At 34.7% G+C, this 20,319-nt stretch overlaps 1 protein-coding gene across 4 annotated transcripts; it reads left to right on the top strand.

Annotated features, from left to right (window-relative positions):
- Positions 1–976: 976 nt before the first annotated feature.
- Positions 977–19,639, top strand: LOC113764477 (electron transfer flavoprotein-ubiquinone oxidoreductase, mitochondrial). Of its 4 annotated transcripts, none has more exons than XM_027308388.1 (18): positions 977–1,459; positions 3,125–3,201; positions 7,626–7,732; positions 9,771–9,852; positions 9,930–10,038; positions 10,723–10,769; positions 10,864–10,938; positions 11,936–12,052; positions 13,570–13,638; positions 14,645–14,737; positions 15,053–15,155; positions 16,547–16,671; positions 16,960–17,009; positions 17,112–17,178; positions 17,821–17,900; positions 18,414–18,542; positions 18,630–18,696; positions 19,378–19,639. In XM_027308388.1, the coding sequence occupies exons 1-18, from the start codon at positions 1,033–1,035 to the stop codon at positions 19,459–19,461; spliced, it is 1,908 nt and encodes a 635-aa protein (XP_027164189.1). In that variant the 5' UTR covers positions 977–1,032; the 3' UTR covers positions 19,462–19,639. The 4 variants fall into 4 exon arrangements, with proteins under 4 accessions (XP_027164189.1, XP_027164191.1, XP_027164192.1 ...); XM_027308390.1 differs by having other exon boundaries at positions 9,954–10,038; XM_027308391.1 differs by lacking the exon at positions 13,570–13,638.
- Positions 19,640–20,319: the final 680 nt, after the last annotated feature.

Consider the following 20,319-nt stretch of genomic DNA (forward strand, 5'->3'; position numbering starts at 1 on the left):
AAAGAGATGTAAGAGTTTTAAATTAGATTAGAAGTATAATAGATTCAAATGACATCTTATATTGGACGAAGTTGAAATCCTAACTAAAATACGTCCATCTTATGTGTGGATTTGAAATTTCATCCTTAAAATAAAATTCTTTAACAGCTTAGGGGATTTGGGTTGAGGATTTCAAAACAAATCAGACCAAATCCCTCAATTCACACCCAAGTTATTTTGAGGAAAGAAAAAAGAAAAAGAAAAAAAAAACCGCATAATGACCGGATAGTTTTGTCTTTTACGAAGAGTGAGAGAGATAAAATAAAAATTTGGAAGTAAATTGCAAATTTGACTGTAACGGATCTTCTGTCCTACACCCTGTGCCATTCTCTGTCCCATTTTTTATTATATTACTATTTCTCCTACATAAACACCATGTTTTAGTTTTTTTTTGTTTCCTTAAGATCCAATAACTATTAATTAAATAAAAAATAAATATAACAGTTTCAAAAAAGTAATATATAATAGAAAATTAAAAATTACAGCAGAAAATTCATAAAAAATCTCATTTTTGAGTAATATACAAAATTTAACAAACTTATTAATTTTTTAATTGAGAAAATTATTCATTGAGATTTTTTATGCAATTTTTTAATTGAGAAAATTATTCATTGAGATTTTTTATGCTTATTAATTTTTTAATTGAGAAAATTATTCATTGAGATTTTTTATGCAATTTTTTAATTGAGAAAATTATTCATTGAGATTTTTTATGCATTTTAATTTTTTGAGTTTGTTAAATTTTGTATATTACTCAATTAATAATTATTAGATCTTAAGAAAACCAAAAAAAACTCAAATATGATATTTATGTAGGAGAAATAGCAATATAATAAAAAATGAGACAGAGAATGACACAGGGTGTGGGAAAAAGATCCGTAGATAAATTTGACTATACAGAGTTTTTGTGATTAACACCCGCTTTTCTGCCGAACACATTTCATTCCTCCGTCTTCGCACTACACACTCCACAAGTTCAACCAGTCATCAATCATGCACAGATTCATCTCTCTTTCATCCAAATCCAAACTAAAATCATCACAAAAACGCTTTAGTACATGTTATTCTACTTACAACTCCATAAACCCACCCCCAAATTCACCATTAACCCAGACTAACAATGCCCTTTATGACAAACTTTCATACAAACGACCAAGATTTTCCTTCGTTTTCTCATCTGGGTTTCCATTAAATCCATTGAAAATTGCAACTTCCACCCGAGCTGGGGGTGAGTTTTTAAACGGTCGAAGCTTCTGTAGTGGAGCAGAAGCAGTCATCAGCAGAGAGTCTATGAATTATGATGTGGTAATTGTTGGAGCTGGCCCTGCTGGCCTCTCTGCAGCAATAAGGTTTAAGCAATTGTGCCACGAGAAGAATGTTGATTTGTCAGTTTGTGTTGTGGAGAAAGGTGCTCAAGTTGGTATGTTGATTTCTTGAGTTATTTTGGTTTCTTGAAATTAATTTATTTGTTTATACAGATTATATATTGGGGCTTATTTTGTAGTTGATTAGGCTAATTGTTCACATGATTAATGGATGTTGTTAGTGTTTTATGATTCATTAGTCGGTATGATAGGTTATTTTCTGATAGAAGGCGTGTTTTTGAATGGGGATGGCGTTGGACTCGGCATTTTGTGGTGCTCCAGACACGGCAAAAGTTCTGGAGTGTGGGCATGATGGCATGATTTTTTCATTTTGCAGCATATTTTGGGGACATATAGTACATGAAACTCTTATGTAAGTTACAAGTGATGCTGGAGTTTTGTGGTGCTTGTGATTTGGATCATAATACCATACAAAGTTTTCAAAGTACAAAGAAATTGTTATCTTATAGCTGGAGTTATTTTGATAATATTTAAGTGATGCCGTTGATTAATTAGGGATTTGAAGTACCCGAACACTAAAAATGAAATAACTGCTATTAACCATGTGACACGAGTCTCTTTATGTGTATCAACGACCATGTATCTTACTCGCCTTGGACGAGGTATAGAATTGATTGAGGGTGTAATGTCATTTAAGTCTGCAGTGTAGCCATTGGTATGGTGTTCTTTGTAGTGTTCTATGAGTCTGCAACTGGTGGATTACTCATTTTAATGGTAAACAAATTGGTCTTATTTTCCTCAAGATTGAAAAGTGTATTAGGTTTGTCATGTCTCCTGGTCTTTTTGTATTGGACAGAGGACATGTCATTGAGCCAGAATCAATGTGATACACACTAGATTGCAGAAGGGTCCCATTCATCGCTTTCCCTTTCATCAACCTGCTCTATTATTTAAGAAACCACCATGTGGCAAGGACCAAAGAAGCTTCATATTTTCTTCTTTAGAAGAAAACTCTCAGATCGATTGAACTACTAGAGGAAGGCATACTTAGGATCTTTCCCTTGACTTTTTTTTCTTGTTCCAGTGGTTGCATCATTTGTCCTCTGAAGTCCAAACATATGCTAGAGTCTTCTAAGTAGTTCTAAGCTTCAATTGCTGGAAACAGGGAAGAGCAGATATTTGTACATCTAGGTTAGGAGAGAAGTCGATTGGCATTAGAATGTGAAGCTTGGTAAAGGAAACCATGTGATGCTCCAAAAGAATTTTCCTTTCTGGAGTTGTATTATTGATAATCGAGGTAGATAAATCCGTCCTAATTTGGACTATAATTGCATTCCTTGGATTAATACAACACTTTTTATTGGATAATTAATATGAACCCAGCATTGTTTTGTGGCATCCAGGTGGAAATCAACTTATCACCTATTCTTATCATGCCAATGGACTAGTCTAGGATGACCTAGTTATCCGCGAAAGAAAAATAAGCTATCAGTGGGATTTGGGTATAGTTGAGTTTTAGTTGTTTTATAGACAATTAAATAAAACCTATCATCGAGCTCTTGATTGGGAAAAGCAGCTGCTTCTCAATTCTTGATATTGTAACTGATAAGTTCTGATTGCAAGGAATACAAAAGAAGAATCTGTCTGCTTGCTATATGATGTCTCATTAAAGTTTTTTATTCTAATTTGTATGATGCACATGGAGATGTATGCCCATTGATATTTTTCATTTTGCAACTTGTTGATTGTGCTCTGTTTAGGTGCTCATATCTTGTCAGGGAATGTGTTTGAGCCCCGTGCACTGGATGAACTTCTCCCACAGTGGAAACAGGAAGATGTATTACCTTTTGTTTTTGTTTCCTTCTTATGTGTCTTGTCAATTAATCATAGACAATACCGTTGATATGGATATGCATGCCTTTAATTCATAATGTGTGTACTTCAACATGATGACAATGGATATACAAAACTTTCAATGTCTGATTGGTCAATCTTTGTTATGCAATGGTTTGCTCATCATGAATTGTCATGTGGAATCACGAAATTGGCGAATTATTGTTATTGCTATTGTTATTGCTATTGTTATTGTTGATGTTGTTGTTGTTGTTGTTGTTGTTGTTGTTGTTGTTATTGTTATTGTTATTGTTATTGTTGTTGTTGTTGTTGTTGTTGTTATTATTGTTATTGTTATTATTGTTGTTGTTGTTGTTGTTATTATTATTATTATTATTATTATTATTACTACTAGTATTTCTATTATTACTGTTGTTATTATTATTAGTATTATTCTTATTACTGCTAATATTATTATTACTATTACTATTATTATTATTATTATTAGCAATTGGGTTTGTTTGGACTTGTTATAGTTACAAAAGGTTTTTTGATTGCATCATAAACACATTTTTTGATGTGAGCATGGGGTCTCAAGTGTGGAACTACTTGCTCGTTAAAGGGGCTGCTCAAGTCGTTTTGGAAGAAAGCATTAGGGAGAGAAATTTCAGTTTAAATTTCTAGCATTTGTATTGTTAGTTTAGCCTTTAATTTGGGTCGCTTAGTGGTTAATTCATCGGTCCAGCTCTTAAGCTTGGAGCCAACCTTAGTTAGGGTTAAAATGGTTCAATTAGTTGTGTCTTTTGGTTAGTCCTAGTTACGTTAGGTATTGTTGTGTCAAGACTCATTAAATATCGTTGTTTCCTTTTCCATCAAAATAAATACGAAATATTTTACAGAACATCGTTCTTGAGAGTTGCTCTCTTGGCTCTATGAGCCTTTCTCGAACATCTAGTGTTTGTTCGGCTTATCAATCAAGTTCACCATCCTTGATTGTGGCGCCTTCTAACATTCTTAGGGTTCACTAATTTGTAGGATTGTGGGTTCGCTAATTAGTTGTGTCTTTTGGTTAGTCCTAGTTACGTTAGGTATTGTTGTGTCAAGACTCATTAAATATTGTTGTTTTCTTATCCATCAAAATAGATTACGAAATATTTTACAGAACATCATTCTTGAGGGTTGCTCTCTTGGCTCTACGAGCCCTTCTTGAACACCTAGAATCTTCTTCGTGTTCGTCGGCTTATCAATCAAGTTCACCATTCTTGACTGTGGCGCCTTCTAACATTCCTAGGGTTTGCTAATTCGTAGGATTGAGGGTTGAGATAGTATCAAGGTTCCAATCACGGGGATTAGATGGGTCAAAATAGGAAATTTTGCCAAAATTCAAGCTTGCCATAATCACCATCGATCCGGGGTTCGTTGTTGCGAATTTCGTCATCAACGGGATTCGTATCATTTTTCAATCACCTTTTTATCTTCCCGACCACCTTTTAATCTAACATATATCAAATCACAAAAAAGTCCGACAAATGTTCCAAAATATTCTACAAATAATCTTATATCGAAACACACTCATGGTGCTTTAAGCTGTCTTGTTTTTGTCATTTATGTGTCAGCAGTGCTCTTGCAGGACATGCAGTATCTATGTGTAAGTTGAGTTTTACCAGCAAGATGTTTAGTCGTGTCTCTGGTGTTAGTCCTCTAGCAAGATACACTATGTGTACATAAATGTATAGCTTCATACAGGTGATCATAAAATAGCCTTTTCAGGGGCATTCAAGTGCTAAGTAGTACTAGTTGAGAGTTTCATGTTTAGCACATGCTACATAATTGCTGTTTTGCCTGCGTTCATTAGTGGCTTAAACAAGAAATGAACTGTTGTTGCTGCATGTGACATATATTGATTGTTATAAGATATGTCAATGGCTTAAATAAGTCCATTTTGAGTTTAAGATTCCAATGGCGTAAACAAGCTTGAGGTTTTTCTTTCAGCATGATGGACGATTAGCAAATGATGTAGTGGCAAGGAAGTGCATGGAAACAATTTGCATTAGTGTTGGAAAGAGAAACATAGGATGCATAGATAATAATAGGCCTTTTAGACCCTTCGCCGAATACGGTACTAAATGATCAATGTCATACGTATTTTGGATACTTTTTCTTTTAGTATTATTATTATGTTATTCTAGATTTCAGGTTTTGAAGTTTAGTTTGAAAGTTCAGTATAGCCTGAAATAAATCAATTCTCTTCATGTATGGATGCCTTTTAGGGCTACTAGTCATTTCTAAAATGGGCATTCTCATTAAAGTTGACTTGTACAACACCAGTGTTCCAAAAGCAGAATATGTTGTTGAATTCTGATCAGGGAGTCGATAAGGTCATCCAGTCAAACTTGCATCTCTGATCTTGAGCCTTTAGCTTCTTCAATTTTAAGTTCTGAGGTCTTAGATTTGCTTAATGCCAAAAAATCTCGGCTTGGGACCCTTGTTTTTAAATGCATATACACATGTAATCTTGAACAATTATAACTTCACTCTAGAATATCATGATTTGGGCACTAAAACAACTTTAGCTTACTTTCTAGTTGAGATTCCTAGAAATTTGTTACCTTTCTTCTTCATCTCTTTGATGCTAGACTTCATCAGTACCATTCAACGTGCCAAACAGCACTTACCTTCCTTGTCCTCTGCAGCTGGTTGAAGGATAGTTTTAAACTTAACCTGAATCATGTTGGTATTCAAGCTAATAAAGTCTATGTTATCTCAGTTCCTTATTTCTAGTACTGTCACTTTCTCTTTGAAAGATGTTATTAGTCCTTGAAACTTTCAACAGACGCTTCTTTATCAAGTTAAATAGCATAAATCTAATTTGACGGGAGGAACTGCGGGTTGATAAGCGTGAAAATCTCTCTGACTCTTTCGTATCCCTCCAACAAGAAGAATCTGAAGGTATTTTTATACTCATGCAGTTGAAATATAAATAATGTACCATGGGAAAGCAACCTTTTTTTTTCTCTTGATTTTACATTGAATATATTGATCAAACAACTGGTGGTTGGTTTTATCCTTTTCTTAGCCAAGGTGGTTGGTTTTATCCTTTTCTTAGCCAAGGTGGTTGGTTTTATCCTTTTCTTAGCCAAGGTAATAGCTGAAGTGGAAGATAATGTCATGTTAGATTACAAAGGAAGCAATGTGGGAGGAGTTAAGATATTCGTGATTTCCTGTCTAGAGATGTTGTTACTTTCCCTGCCACTCTAGAATTTGAATTTGTTTATAGGCCTCCTTTGCCATTGCTGAAAAGTATAGGTTTGTAAAATTATTTGGATCCAACGTTTCTAGGTTTTGAGCTTTGCTTATCATGGTTAATTATTTCAGTGCACTTCAAATATAGGTTTTTTAAAATTATCTTGGGACCTAAGGTTTTCCGAGTTCAACTTTGGTTCTTAAAATCTTGACTCTTAGTTTTCTTGCTTGTAAAGGAGGCTAATGATGCAAAAGTTTCACCTATTGGGGAGTTATTGCTACTATGCAGGATAAATTTATGAAAAGATCTCTGGAGTAGTGGGGGAAGATTGTTGAAATCAGGTGTTATCTCTGATTTCCACTAAGGCTTGGAACTGAACTAACTGCCTTGGAGGGTTATTCTTTCCTTGCGTTGTCCAATTGGTGCAGGATAAGGCAATGGTACTATTAGTTAGGAAGATATGGGAGAAGAAAAGATGTACAGAATATAAGGAACCTCGCCTAGATTTTTCCTGGGAATGATCTCTGCATTTAGTAGTCAAACAATGGCGCTACAATTGGCTTGGAAAGTCAAGTCTTGATATTCCTATGTGACTGTAACACATATACATTGCAAGTGCACCTGGATGCCAGCTTTTCTGGGATGAAGTGAAGTTAATGGCTACAAAATGTAGCAAATATGGAAAGTAAGGGCTAAGGAATTTATACATCCAAGTTGATGCCAAAGACCTACAGTCCCCAAAAAGAGAAAGGGCTAACGTCACACCAAACTGACCTAATTCAGGGTGTGTTGACAAGAAGACTGCCTTTGGACATTAAATTCCTAATATAACATAAAACTGATAATCGTTTGTTGGAAAAAAAAAAAAAAACTGATACCAGTAATGGAGAGTTAACTGAAAAATGTATCATTTTGTTTACAGAAGAGGCAACAGTGTACCAGATCCACCATTTATGGATTTCTAAGTTTTGATTTTCCTGTTTGGTATTATCCCATAACTGTAATAAAACAGATTACCCCATGGATGATTTTGTTTTCCTACCAATGTTCTTTAGAAAACTGCATATAAATCTAATACTAGTGTGCTCTGTTAATGTTGTTCTGAAGTTCTTTTGCCATGTGTGACTATTATCTTTCTTATTTTGATATTCCCAGACATTTTATGCTCACTTAATTCTCTGCAGGCACCGATACATGTCCCTGTAACTTCTGATAAGTTTCTATTGCTAACCAAGAATCATGCTTTGCCTCTGCCTAGTCCTTTTAACAACAAAGGAAACTATGTTATAAGGTATATACTTGTGCTTCTGATGCCATGTGGATGCTCATATAGTGGAGTGCTGAAATATTTCTAATCTTGTGATTAATTTGAGCCCAATACGATTCATTGCATGTGAAATTGTGATTTCATTGGTAGTTAATTTGTTTTTTGCCTGTGCTATTACTGTCACAGGTGAACTAAGAGTTGATAATGCAGGACTTCTCTTAGTTATGAAATGGAGATATGGCAAATTAGATGCAAGAAATAGTGAACAGAAAGAACAGAAGAAAACAAATTATATGCAAGAAAGTCTTTTAGCTCTCATTATGCTAGACGATCAAGTATATAAATCTGCATAAAACTTAAAAGAAGGTTTGCTTGTGGGCTAGCATAACTTGAAAGAGTCCAAATGCTTGTTAACTTGGTTTTACCTATAAAAGACTTGAAATTCTTGTGAATGCACAATGGAAAATGGCTTTTAAGACAGTATAGGAAACTAAGTAGATTTATAACACATGTTGACCCATGCCAAAATTATGTTGGCATTCCTCAACAGAAGCTTTTCTATATTAATGTTACCTCTTCCATGATGCACCATAATTTGAAAATGATGGTGGTGTTACATGTTCCTCGCGTACGTCTTAGGTACAATGAACCAGCATAGGAACCCTATGAGTTTTCTACATTTATCTTTAACCTGTTAGTTTTTCTTCATTAAATATATTTTAACCCAAAACTAGGACAGCTGTTATTCAATGAAGTGTAAGAAAATACTGCAGAATCGTAAATTAAACATCAAATTAATGGTGTTGGTTGCCAGCATTGGAACCAATATTTCAAAAACTTGAAAAATGATCACTGTCCATTTTGCTTCATAGTTTACCTGTATGAGCTTGACATGGTGAGATGCTTAAAAGCCTGTTATATGACATTTACTGCAACTTTATCCTGATATCTTCGCTTAAAAGTTGTTTTAGTCTAGCAGCTGTAATGCGAGGGTCTTTATTAACTCAACTTTGAGAAAATACAAGCTGCAGATTAATGCATTTACATGTAGTCTGATGAAGACATGTTCCCTTGTCTCAAACTATGATACTTATTTAGAATTTGATCAAGATGCAACTATACTGGTTGAAGATATTGAGATCCTTCACTTTCTGAGATCTTGGGGGTGAAACCTTAGTCTCAAGTACAATATAATGCAGGATCTTTTAGGTTTCAGCATATAGGAACTGACAAGCAAGTAGACAAGTGGAGGGACTGATTTGGAGTCAAAGATAGATATTCTTTTAGTTTTACTTTACTTGAATGCTGGCTTGCTGAGAATGTATTTTATGAGATTTAAGAAAGAGTAACTGGTATCAAAAATTGGAAGATGAAGTATGACAAGAGGTAGAACAAGAAGGGAAAGGAAGAAGAGAAGTGAAGCTCCACATATCAATACAGAGAGCTTTCACACTGAAGATGCTTTTTATTCTGTGGCTGAAAATTACTTGATACATGCTACTCTTATGAGACATTCAAACTTAGGACCTAGAATTTTACTCCAAATAGAACCTGGTAGACAAGCAGACCAGGAGACCAAGATCTGACCATTGTAATACTGCTGCAGTCATAAATGCATTTTTACAGTTATTGGCCCTAAGTTACAATTAAGCCACGAGATGCAATTATTGTGCTGCAGTGTGCTAATGGACATACTAGAATACCCTTATCATAGCAGATACAAAATATGGTCAAACATGACTGGATTAACAAAATCGTAGATCAGATTTAAGTTGGGATCTTACGAAAGTCAACTTTCTTTTCTTATTTCCTTCGAGTCCTGCACCACAATCATTTTCTTCAGCCAAAATCATCCTCTCTAGTGTGCGAACTTTTGAATAGTAATACCTCTATTAAGCATGATAATTGTTTCGCTTTTATGATGTTAAAATTTCTTGGAAACTTGTAGTACATATGGTTGCATAGTTGTAACATTCTTGATTTCTCCTGGAGAGTTTTGTACATCAGTTTGATGGTTAGAATTTTGTTTTGTTATTTTGCTGCTGGAACTGTGGTGATTTAGTTTGTCTGAGCTGGTTCGTTGGCTGGGAGTGAAGGCTGAAGAATTAGGTGTTGAGATATACCCAGGTTTTGCTGCTAGTGAGGTATCATGTTTTTTCTCATCTCTTTCTTGAATTTCTGTTCACAATTTTGCACTTTTATGGATAATCTCAATTGTCAGGTTCTATATGATGTGGATGACAAGGTTATTGGGGTTGCAACCAATGATATGGGAGTGGCCAAAGATGGCACTAGAAAAGACAACTTTCAACCAGGGGTGGAATTGAAAGGCATGTTCACTCTGGTACTCTAGTTTTCTCTTTTTGTGATAATGGACTGGTGAAGTATGTGAGATGCTGCTTTTAAGGTTGATTTCATTTAAAAATACTAGGTGAAAGCTTCTTACTACCAATCATTTCTCCCATTCTATTTTTCAAGCATTTAATATGTTTATTATGCATTTATACTGAAATAGTTGGTCGTAGTGGTTTAAGAAGGGAATTTTTCATACAAAGCTGCAGAAATCATTCTTTTGCTATGTCCTGAGATGCTTCATGCATGGCATTTAGGTTGAAAATTCTAATCATACGGGTCAACCCCACTAGAGTTTGCTTGGAACAGTCTGCCAAAAGCTAGTGAGAAGAGCACTGTATTTTGGCACGCTCATCTTTCATTCACATATAGGGTTATACGGCTTGTACAAGTTATACAGAGGAGAAACATTTACAGACTATATCATTCCTCTTTTTGGATGTAGGGTGTTGAATAGACCAATGCAGTGTAATGAACAATGAACAATGAGAAGTTACCAATAATTCCCAACAGAAACCAAAAAGTTAAAGAGAATAACAAAAGAGAACTGGAACCTCCAAAGGCTTGTTTCAAATATGACTTTTATATTAAGTTTGTCTCCATTTCCTTCTTTTTGATTAATAAATTCAGGTTCTCTGCTCATTGCTTTGGTTGCTCTGCAGGGAAAGTTACTCTTCTTGCTGAGGGATGTCGAGGATCATTATCGGAGGTTTTTCAGAAATGATTTGAGTGCAAGAATCAGTTATAGTTTGCTGTGTTTGCTAGTCCATTAAATATCATCTTATTCTTCTCACTATGTACAGAATGTAATCAGTAAGTATAACTTGAGAGATAAAGGGCAGGGACAGCATCAGACATATGCTTTAGGAATTAAAGAGGTAACTTGTTCCATGTTCCGTTATCATTTTTACTTTTCCTTTGTTAGTGCAATTGAACATTTTTACATCTGCTGCAATTTGCTTTTAGTGGTATTGATTTAAGAACATTAAATTGTTTGTTTCAGCACCTCTTTATTTTATTGTTTGAAGTGTGCGAAAGAATTCTAAACATCAAAACGATGAAAAATTAAAGAAGTGTTTCTGGATAATATTGATTTCAGAAATTAGTTTTTGGAAGATTTTAAGAATCAGAAGATAGCATTTCTGAATTTATTTGTAGAAAATTCTTAAACATTGAGAGTCAGAGAAGGCATGAGTAGAAAGAAGAAGAAATACACCAACACGGTACTAGGAAAAAAGAGTCTACAATTATCTTTTGAGTTTTAATTCAGCAGCATTTTTGAGTTTTATTCACTCTAGTGTGTCCTAAAGCTATTACAAGCTGTGTTTATACAGGATCAGGACTTGGAAGGTTAAGAATTTAGGAATTAAGAAAACTTAACAACCAAGAGAATTGAATGACTTAAGAGAGATTACAGCTTAAAAAGTGTATGGGGCCAAGCAGGCTGGAACATATAAAGTTATTGTTAGAAGCCAATATGATTTTCTGTTAAACCCTAATTTTTTATGCTGCCCTGAATGACCTGAAATTACTTTCAGCAATGTACAGCTCTGACCTCTTCCAAAATGTGGTGAAATTGCATAAATGCCCTTCAAACCCCGAAATTCTAGTACAACATAAAACACTAGTGAACATAAAAAAGTTACCAGAACACATTAATAGGAAAAGCTAGAAAATCCTTAAACGTTCTGCATCAGAAAGATTAGAAGATTTGGATGTTCAATTGTGTTATACTCAATTGCTTTTGCAGCAGCTTACACTCGATCTCCCTGATTTGAATATAACTTGAGAAGAAAGTTGACCTTGATCTTTAGTCGTAAAGCAGATCTACTAATCTCTGCATCTACTGAAGATTGCTGGGGTTATTTTTCTCAGGTATGGGAAGTCAGTGGTGATAAACACTATCCTGGGTTAGTGCTTCACACACTTGGTTGGCCCTTGGATCATAAGACATATGGCGGATCTTTTTTGTACCATATGAAAGATAGACAGGTCTCTCTCTCTCTCTCAAATCTTTTCTTTCCGTCATATGTGATCAATGTGATTTTGGCCTTTGTGCTAGTAGAAGAGTGTGGCTGCAGTATGAAAATCGGTACCCTCTGTAAGTGTGATTTAATTGGACTCATCAATTCATTTCAGTAATCGTATAATTATCTTAAGATCACACATTGATATGTTCTGACTAGAAGACCCAGAAACAAATAAGTCATCGGGAGATTTCCTCCTCTTATCCTTCATGATGGGAATGTGGTAAGGGCTAGTTGCAGCTTCTTACTTCCAAAAGGATTTCATCTAAGCATTGAGCTTCCTATTTTGTGTGTAGAAGTTGGTTGAAGGGAAAATATTTGAAGGTTTAGTTCAATAAAATTTTCAAGAAAAGTCGAACCTGAAAATGTTTGCAGCATGTAGTGTTGGAAAATGGGGGTTTAGGGGGAGGAAGAATAAAACAACTAATAAGCCAAAACTGGATTCTTATTCATCAATCTATCTCTCTAGAATAATGAAGGAAGATAAGTATGTATAAGCTATAAACTTTGCTAAAAATCCGATTTTTATGCTAAACTGTAAAGCAAATTATAGAACTTCTCTTCACAATGTCTACTCCATCTAGTTCGCTAATGACTATAAAAGACTAACGAGACAATTGCTCGAAATTTTTGCGAACAAGTTATAGACCAAAATGCACCTTGAGACCTAAAACTCTAGAAACTATTAGAACTTGAGGAATTAAGTTACAATAATCTTAAATAAAGAACTTAATTGATGTATTGTTGCTCCTAATTAGGCTGCTAATCTTCAGGGGATGCTTAATTGGAGCTTGAGGAATATCATGAAAATCTTTTATTTTAGCTTTCCTGGAAAACTTTGTTGACTGCATCAACTAGGCTTTTTATGATGTTGAATGTGGTATTTCATTACAGTTTGCCCTTTAGAGCACCCTATGTGGTTGAAATATTAGCCCATCTTGTTACAATGTGATTATCCTGGCATGGAGATGGAAGATATGCATAAGAAAATTAGTCTAATTCTGAGGTTCTAATATCATTTCTGCTCAGAAGGGAATCTCATAGACCATGTAACCTAAGTCCATGTGACAGGAATGGATTGTTGATGTCTGATGGAGCCTTTTAATTATAATTTCATTAGTAGCTGATTAACTTCTCTGATGAATAGTTCAATCGAAGATGTATGTACCATATTACATGGTACCAAGTGAAAACTCTGTGCTAAATAGTCTAGAATTCTATAGTATTTGGTTGTCAAAATTTAAGGAGATAGAAATTTGTTTTTCATTAAACATATTGGTAGATTACTCAGGTTTCTTGGTTCTCTCATTTGTATGAACTCTCTTGTAGGCAATGAAATTTTTAATACATGAAAGTTACAATTTCCAAATTTGTGTGGTTAGTCTTGTATTTTTCACAAAAACTCTATGTGGATAAAATATCCATTGAAATCTAGTAGCAGGCTTTGCTAGAAATTGAGAGTATTGATTTACTGGTTTACAGGTTGCTATTGGTTTTGTGGTTGCTCTGAACTATCAGAACCCATTCTTGAACCCATATGAAGAATTCCAGGTTCATTTGGGTCTCTTAATAATAAAAGTTTCCCCTATCTTTGTATGTTTTTTGTTTTTTACATTTCTTGGGAGTTTATTGTGATATTCACAGGGTTTCAAACTTAATTCTTCCCATTGTCCTTCTTTTGAAGTTTAATGAGTCAATTCAATTGTGGGCAAATGTTCATGTGACAATGTGGACTATAATGCTGTTGTCAGATGTGCATACTTTTATTAGTGCTCTGCTACTCCTGAGGGTTGACTTGGACGAGATGGAACTGGACTATGAAATACCAAAAATTGCTGTGATTCCGACTTTTAAGTTCACTAAATCCAAGTTGTCAAGTGGGGGGACTAGGGTTTGAATGCCTTCATGCCTTCTTTTTGGGGGTTGTGGAGGAGAGGGGCAGGAAAATCTCAAGTATAATTAATCTGGCAGGCTAGATATTAATATTCTGTGGTCCTAGTGTTTGCAAAAGAAGAAGGGAAATATTCAAAATTTTCATTTTGCTTGTCGCAAGGGAAGGGGGTATGTTTTACAATTTTCGTGGCAATCTGTTTAATTCTTCCTGCTGATTAAATAAATGTAAACTGATTACTGAACACTTCATGCAAATATGCATCTGAAACATCTTGGACATGGATTTTGACTTGTTCTTACCATCTACTGTCATGCCATAGATTTTGCACATGCACATAGTTACAATCTTAACCTTATCGTACTCCATGTACCATCATATGCCTAGTTTAGTATTTTCTTTTATATTTGCAAAATGTGCTATGAGGAAACCTATAATTTTTAATACCATTGTGGGTCTTTGGGTAGAAACTTGATTACTGTTCCTTTCCATGATCCTGATAAATACGTTTGAAAGTTTTCTTGGAACATTTCTTTTTCAATGAAAATTTGTTTTAATTTTTCTGTGTAATTTCAAGCCAGATGATGGCTCATGTGTGATTAGTTTTTTCTAGCTTATGTCCAAATAACACTAGTTTTTTTTTTATATCATTTGTCTTTATGTCAGAAATTTAAACATCATCCTGCCATCCGCAATCTTCTTGAGAGAGGGACTGTCCTTCAATATGGTGCTCGGACTTTGAATGAAGGCGGTTATCAGGTGTGCCTTAAGTTCTTTTTCCGGATATCAAGCAGTTCCTTAAACTAGATACAGCAGGATACTGCTAACAACAAAGGTTGCATTATAGTTTGACCCTGTTGTTTGCGGGATCTCAATGAGTGCCACTCTTCTTAGCTGTTTATGAGAACTGCACTGAGTACATTGATTATTTAGGTGAAATGCACTCTTACAATGCTGTATTTAAATCAAAGGGAGAGACAAGTGACCATTTGTCCAAAACATATCCATTTATAGATTTAAATTCTTTGTATTTCATTGTGCTGTATACTAAATGAGATGTTAATTAAATTTCAGTCTATCCCATATCCAGTTTTCCCTGGTGGAGCAATTATTGGATGTTCTGCTGGCTTCTTAAATGTACCAAAAATAAAGGGAACACATACTGCTATGAAATCAGGTACCAGCTTCCACTTTCATTCTCTTGTTATTTGGGTTTTAGCTGATTAATTTAAGTCCACTTCTGAATTAGGTAATTTCAGGCGTTATATATATAACAACTTGAAGATGCATAAAGACATGCGTATGTGTAGGTGAAGCAATCAACATTTAGGCTCATTGTTTCCAATGAATACAAAATTAACATAGTAATTGAACCTTTTTTTTTTCCTAAAAATAACTGCATGCCATGACCATTTTTTTTTGGTTTTTTTTTTGGGTTTTGTTGAATCTTTGATTGAAAAATTAAATCCTGCTGTGTGATGAAATCTGTATAACATATGGACTAAGAGCACTTGCTAATATGCTTTTAGACTAGAAACTTTTATTTTCCTGGAAGAATTGGGGTATTATCAATCTGCCCACGTAAGCCAACTTTTTGGAGTAAATATACAGTTGCTTTGGGTGATAAACTCTCAGTTGTTTCTTGAAAAAAAAGTTTGGGTTATAAACCATACAATCCTAATTTTACTCAATGTCATTTTTTTGTAAAACATTTTGCTTTGCAATATTACTTCTTGTCAGAATTTAATGTACTAGATATCTTTCATCTATGCTCATTTGAAATGCTTGTGAGCTTGTATTCCTTTCGACTGGTCCATCATCCCAACTATAAGGTTTACAGTTTGTAGTTTTGGTCTGTCTTAGAGCATCTACTTTCTTCCCTGAATAGCACAAGTCGATTTCTTTGAGTAGAACCTTAATATTTTAAATGCTTGGATCCTTTTTGATTCTGTTTTTCAGTATGGAGATAGAGCCCAAAACCTAATATTCTGCACATCGAAGAGTTAGACTAGAATGTTGCAATGATTGATTGAATTACTAGATAGATATTAAAAGCTAAGTGTGATTTTTCCCAACATTCTCCTTTAATGTACGTCAACTATATATTATGACTCCCAAATGTTTCCAGGTCTCTCTTTGAACTATTTTATCTTTCAAACTTCATAGGTCTCATGTCTAGTTGAATCAAATAAGCTTATTTGATAGCAGTTGTTCATCTTTTGATGAGTTAAGTCATCGAATGTCAGAATGATGAAGAGAAATGGACTTCTTGTTGAAGGCTAGAGCGAAGGATGTGTGGCCTTAAGGCGGCACTTGTTTACTGTTTATCTTATGTCTTCTTGTTACAGTTCAAAGAATCACTCTGATATGGACATCATGATATTGCTTGTCATCTGTAATAAGCCTAAAGCACACGTTTTCTAAGAGAAAAGTGTACTGCATGATAGTTAATATGCATCTGAAATATCATATACTGTGGATAGCTCCGAATACTTTAAGATGGCTACTTGGGTGGGAAGGATGCCTGAAGAAACAAGTGTGCACTTCTAATATGCTAATTCGTCACAGGGATGGTAGCAGCAGAAACTGCATTTGGCGTGCTCCATGAAGGTTTCTCAATGGAAGCCTATTGGGAAAAATTAATAAATTCATGGATATGGAGAGAACTCCATGCTGCAAGGAATTTCCGCCCTGTGAGTTTTGCCATATAAACACTTACAATTTTGTGAAAATTCTCTTCATCATGTTCTGAATCCAACTTTAGATGAAAAATATATCTGCTGTCACCTGGATTGAACAAGATCTTTCAAATAACTTGATATGAGATTGTCAAAAACTGGAGACTTTCATGTCTGATGTTCTGGATTGAAGCTCTAAGATAAACAAAAAACCAGTGGATTCTCTGGAAAGTTTTATTTATAACGTCCACTCAATAATTATTTGTAGGCTTGACCTTTAAGTTTCCACTACTTATATTGCAGGCATTTGAATATGGGCTCATTCCAGGATTGGTTTTGAGTGCTTTAGAACAGTAAGATATTGTCCTTTTACTTCATTGTTTTGAGAAGACTTTGTCATTCTTCTGAACAATTCTTTTTATTTGATGTTCTAAACATTCTTTCTTTGTGGGCAGCTATGTAATGAAAGGAAGATCTCCCTGGACTCTGAAGCATGGAAAACCTGATCATGAGGCGACAAAGGTGAGAACCTACTAAAACTTAACAAACATAATTGGAATCTTATTAGATGGGTCTGTACTTGAGGATTAAAACTGTGGGAAAGCAGACCACAGAGATAATGTACATTAAATCGGATTCAACATAAGGGATTCCTGTCTTTATTTTCTTTTTTTGTTTGAGGAGGTAGGGTTTAGGATGTATATTAAGTGGTAAAACAGTTGACTAAAAATTTTCTGAGTTTTGGTGAAAGATTAAAAATGCACCAAAAAGGAAAATTGTTTTTTTAAAGGTTTTACATATTGGGAGAAAACCATTGCTTTCAAGTATGCATTCTGACTACATGATTTATTTCTGTCCATAGATATGATTCAAGGACTTTTAGTAACTTAAGTTAGTGTAATAGGCTATGGAAATAACAGAGACTATTACACTTTCTATTACACTACTAAGTTAGTGCACATGTCGATAGTCTATTATACCAACTTTCTTAATTTGTTATTGCCTTCCTGTAGAATAAACATGGTAAAATGCTTTTGCTGAACTAGTGCACTTAGCTGTTTGTACTGATAAATGAGTTTCAACTGAGGGGACCTTTTTACATATGTCTTCTGTATTGATAGTATTGACTTCTACACAGTATTAATTATTGTCCTATATTCTCAGGAAGCGCGGTTATGCCCACGAATTGAATACCCAAAGCCTGATGGGGTTCTGTCATTTGACGTACCAACATCTCTATACAGGTAGAAACTTCATGTTGGAGTGTCAGTAAATGGCGGATATTCTTTATGAGCTTGTGGTTTCAACTCACGTTAGAAACCCCCATGCTGGAGTGGGTTTTAATGGTGCGTGTGAGCACCTTTACGACAAGTTATGTCTGATCTAAACATAAAGAGGAAGACCTTTTAGCTGTAATAGAAGCTGAAAATGTTGTGAACGAGTGATTTACGAGTCTGGTTTTAATTTTGGTTTCAGTTAGAATAAATACTTTTGAAGTTGGATGATGGGGCAGGATTATTATTTTGTAAGCCCAACAAAGGTACAGAAATATGCTGTAGTGTACGAAAAAGCATTCAAACAAGTACTAAAGCAAGTTCTTGATAGTATAAATGGTTGATTTTCCTTTCAAGGGCCTAGTTTAGTTTGTGTAATTTGAATGAAGTCGCATTGTCTAAGAAAGGTCAATGCTAATTCTGGTGCTTATCTTTTCGACATCCTACAGTGTTTTTTTTCACTTGTTTTTCTTGGGCCTTCAGGAGCAATACAAATCATGATCATGACCAACCCGCTCATCTTCGGCTGAGAGACCCTCAAATTCCTGAACTTGTGAATCTGCCTATCTATGATGGCCCTGAGTCGAGATATTGCCCTGCCCATGTTTATGAGTAATATGCTTGTCTAGCATGGCTTGAATTGTTTTGCTTTTTCTCTTGCTTGGAATTTCTTTTATCATCTTGGTATGAATGATGTAGGTACATGCCCGATGAAAAGGGTCAGCTGAAGCTGCAAATCAATGCCCAAAATTGCCTGCACTGCAAGGTATGGAGTCATTTTTTTAAGTTTCATGCTTTGCCAAAGTGTTTTCCAAGTGTAATGTGGTGCAAAAACCAATTGGCATAACTGAAGCCCATGGTTAATTTTTCCCGCAAGGTAGATCATTAGTAGCTCAGTCATTTTTTAATCTGAGAAAGGAGAATGGTTCAAAGGAAAGATTTCCAACGTATTGCCATTAAGTAAAACTGCAAAGTCATTACTGATTCACTCTGATGAAAATCACTTCATAGGATTTGTATGTAATGGTAAGAATTTGGAGATTTTTTCAATGTTTCTCATGTGCATTTTTAATTAATGAAAATCACTCTGTAGGATTTGTACGTACAGGTAAGATTTGGAAATTCATTCATCATTTCTCACGTACATATTGTTTCTTGATTGCTCATTAGCATAAATGTCAGATTGGATATGGGGTAAAATGTCCACTTTAAATGGAGTAATCCTTTGGTCACTTTGGTGATAAAGGATCAGGACTGCTGAATTGCACATTGGTAAAGAACGAATGAATGGAAGATAAGATTGTTTTACGCAGGATATCAGAAGTAAAAATTATATTAAATTTGAAGTCAGGGTTTACAAGAAAGGTAGATGTGGGAATTTGATGCTACTGCCCTTTCTTATGTTACTTGCGAAGTTAAAGTATATATCTGCTAAATCCTGTTCCAGGCTTGTGATATTAAGGACCCAAAACAGAACATCCAATGGACGGTGCCAGAAGGTGGCGGTGGCCCAGGTTACTCAATCATGTAGGTGATTGTTGAAGATTGACGTCAATAATGTTGTAGTTACTCGAATGTCATGCAAAAAGAGATGCCTCATTCAGCACTTAAAAACTTTATATACTTTGTTAACTCTTTATTGTTCATGTGCAATGTGAATTTTGAAAGGGAGATGAAAAGAAGAAAAAATAAAAGATAAAGTTCTGCAAGAGCTAATCTACGTTTCAGGTTGGCATGAATATATAGGCTATGGTTTGACATTTTCTCTTTCCTTTGCTTTATTTTCTTTTGGATATTTCTTAGCCGTATTGCCTCTCTTTCTTCTTAGTATCATGCCTTTCTCTTTCCAACTTCGATAATTCTCGAAAATGCAATACCATACGAGGTATTACGTATCCTTAGTTTGCAATACTATCCTTAGATGTTGCTCATGTTCCTTTCAGGTTTTCGAATATAACAAAATATCATCGATAAACATCATAGCGAATTGATTCGAGTATGGCCTAAAAATCCGATGCATTAGGTCCATGAATGTTGCCGGGGACATCATTGCAAATTCATAATGTCCATATCGAGTATTAAAGAATGACTTAGATGCATCTTTTCTCTTAATTTGTAGTTGATAATAGTCCTGTCTGAGATCTATTTTAGAAAATATCACAAATCCTTGACGTTGATCAAATAATTCGTCAATATGTGATAAATGGTATTTATTTTTAATTGTAACATTATGTAACTCCTGATAATCTATATATAGTGTCAATCCTTCATCTTTTTTTTTGACAAACTGTACTACCATTTCCCATGGGGATATATTTAGTTGTATAAAACATCGTTTCAACAAATCCTGCAATTGTATCTTTAACTCCTTTAAGTTCAACTGGCATCA

Source organism: Coffea eugenioides, chromosome 3 (genome assembly GCF_003713205.1).
Source record: "Coffea eugenioides isolate CCC68of chromosome 3, Ceug_1.0, whole genome shotgun sequence".
In the NCBI taxonomy this organism is placed as follows: Eukaryota; Viridiplantae; Streptophyta; class Magnoliopsida; order Gentianales; family Rubiaceae; genus Coffea; species Coffea eugenioides.

Coding starts and splice junctions, on each gene's coding strand:
- LOC113764477 (XM_027308388.1), top strand. CDS start 1,033: ATGCACAGATTCATCTCTCTTTCATCCAAATCCAAACTAAAATCATCA. Junction 10,939..11,935: donor ATGCTTTAGGAATTAAAGAG/GTAACTTGTTCC, acceptor TATTTTTCTCAG/GTATGGGAAGTCAGTGGTGA. Junction 12,053..13,569: donor ACCATATGAAAGATAGACAG/GTCTCTCTCTCT, acceptor ACTGGTTTACAG/GTTGCTATTGGTTTTGTGGT.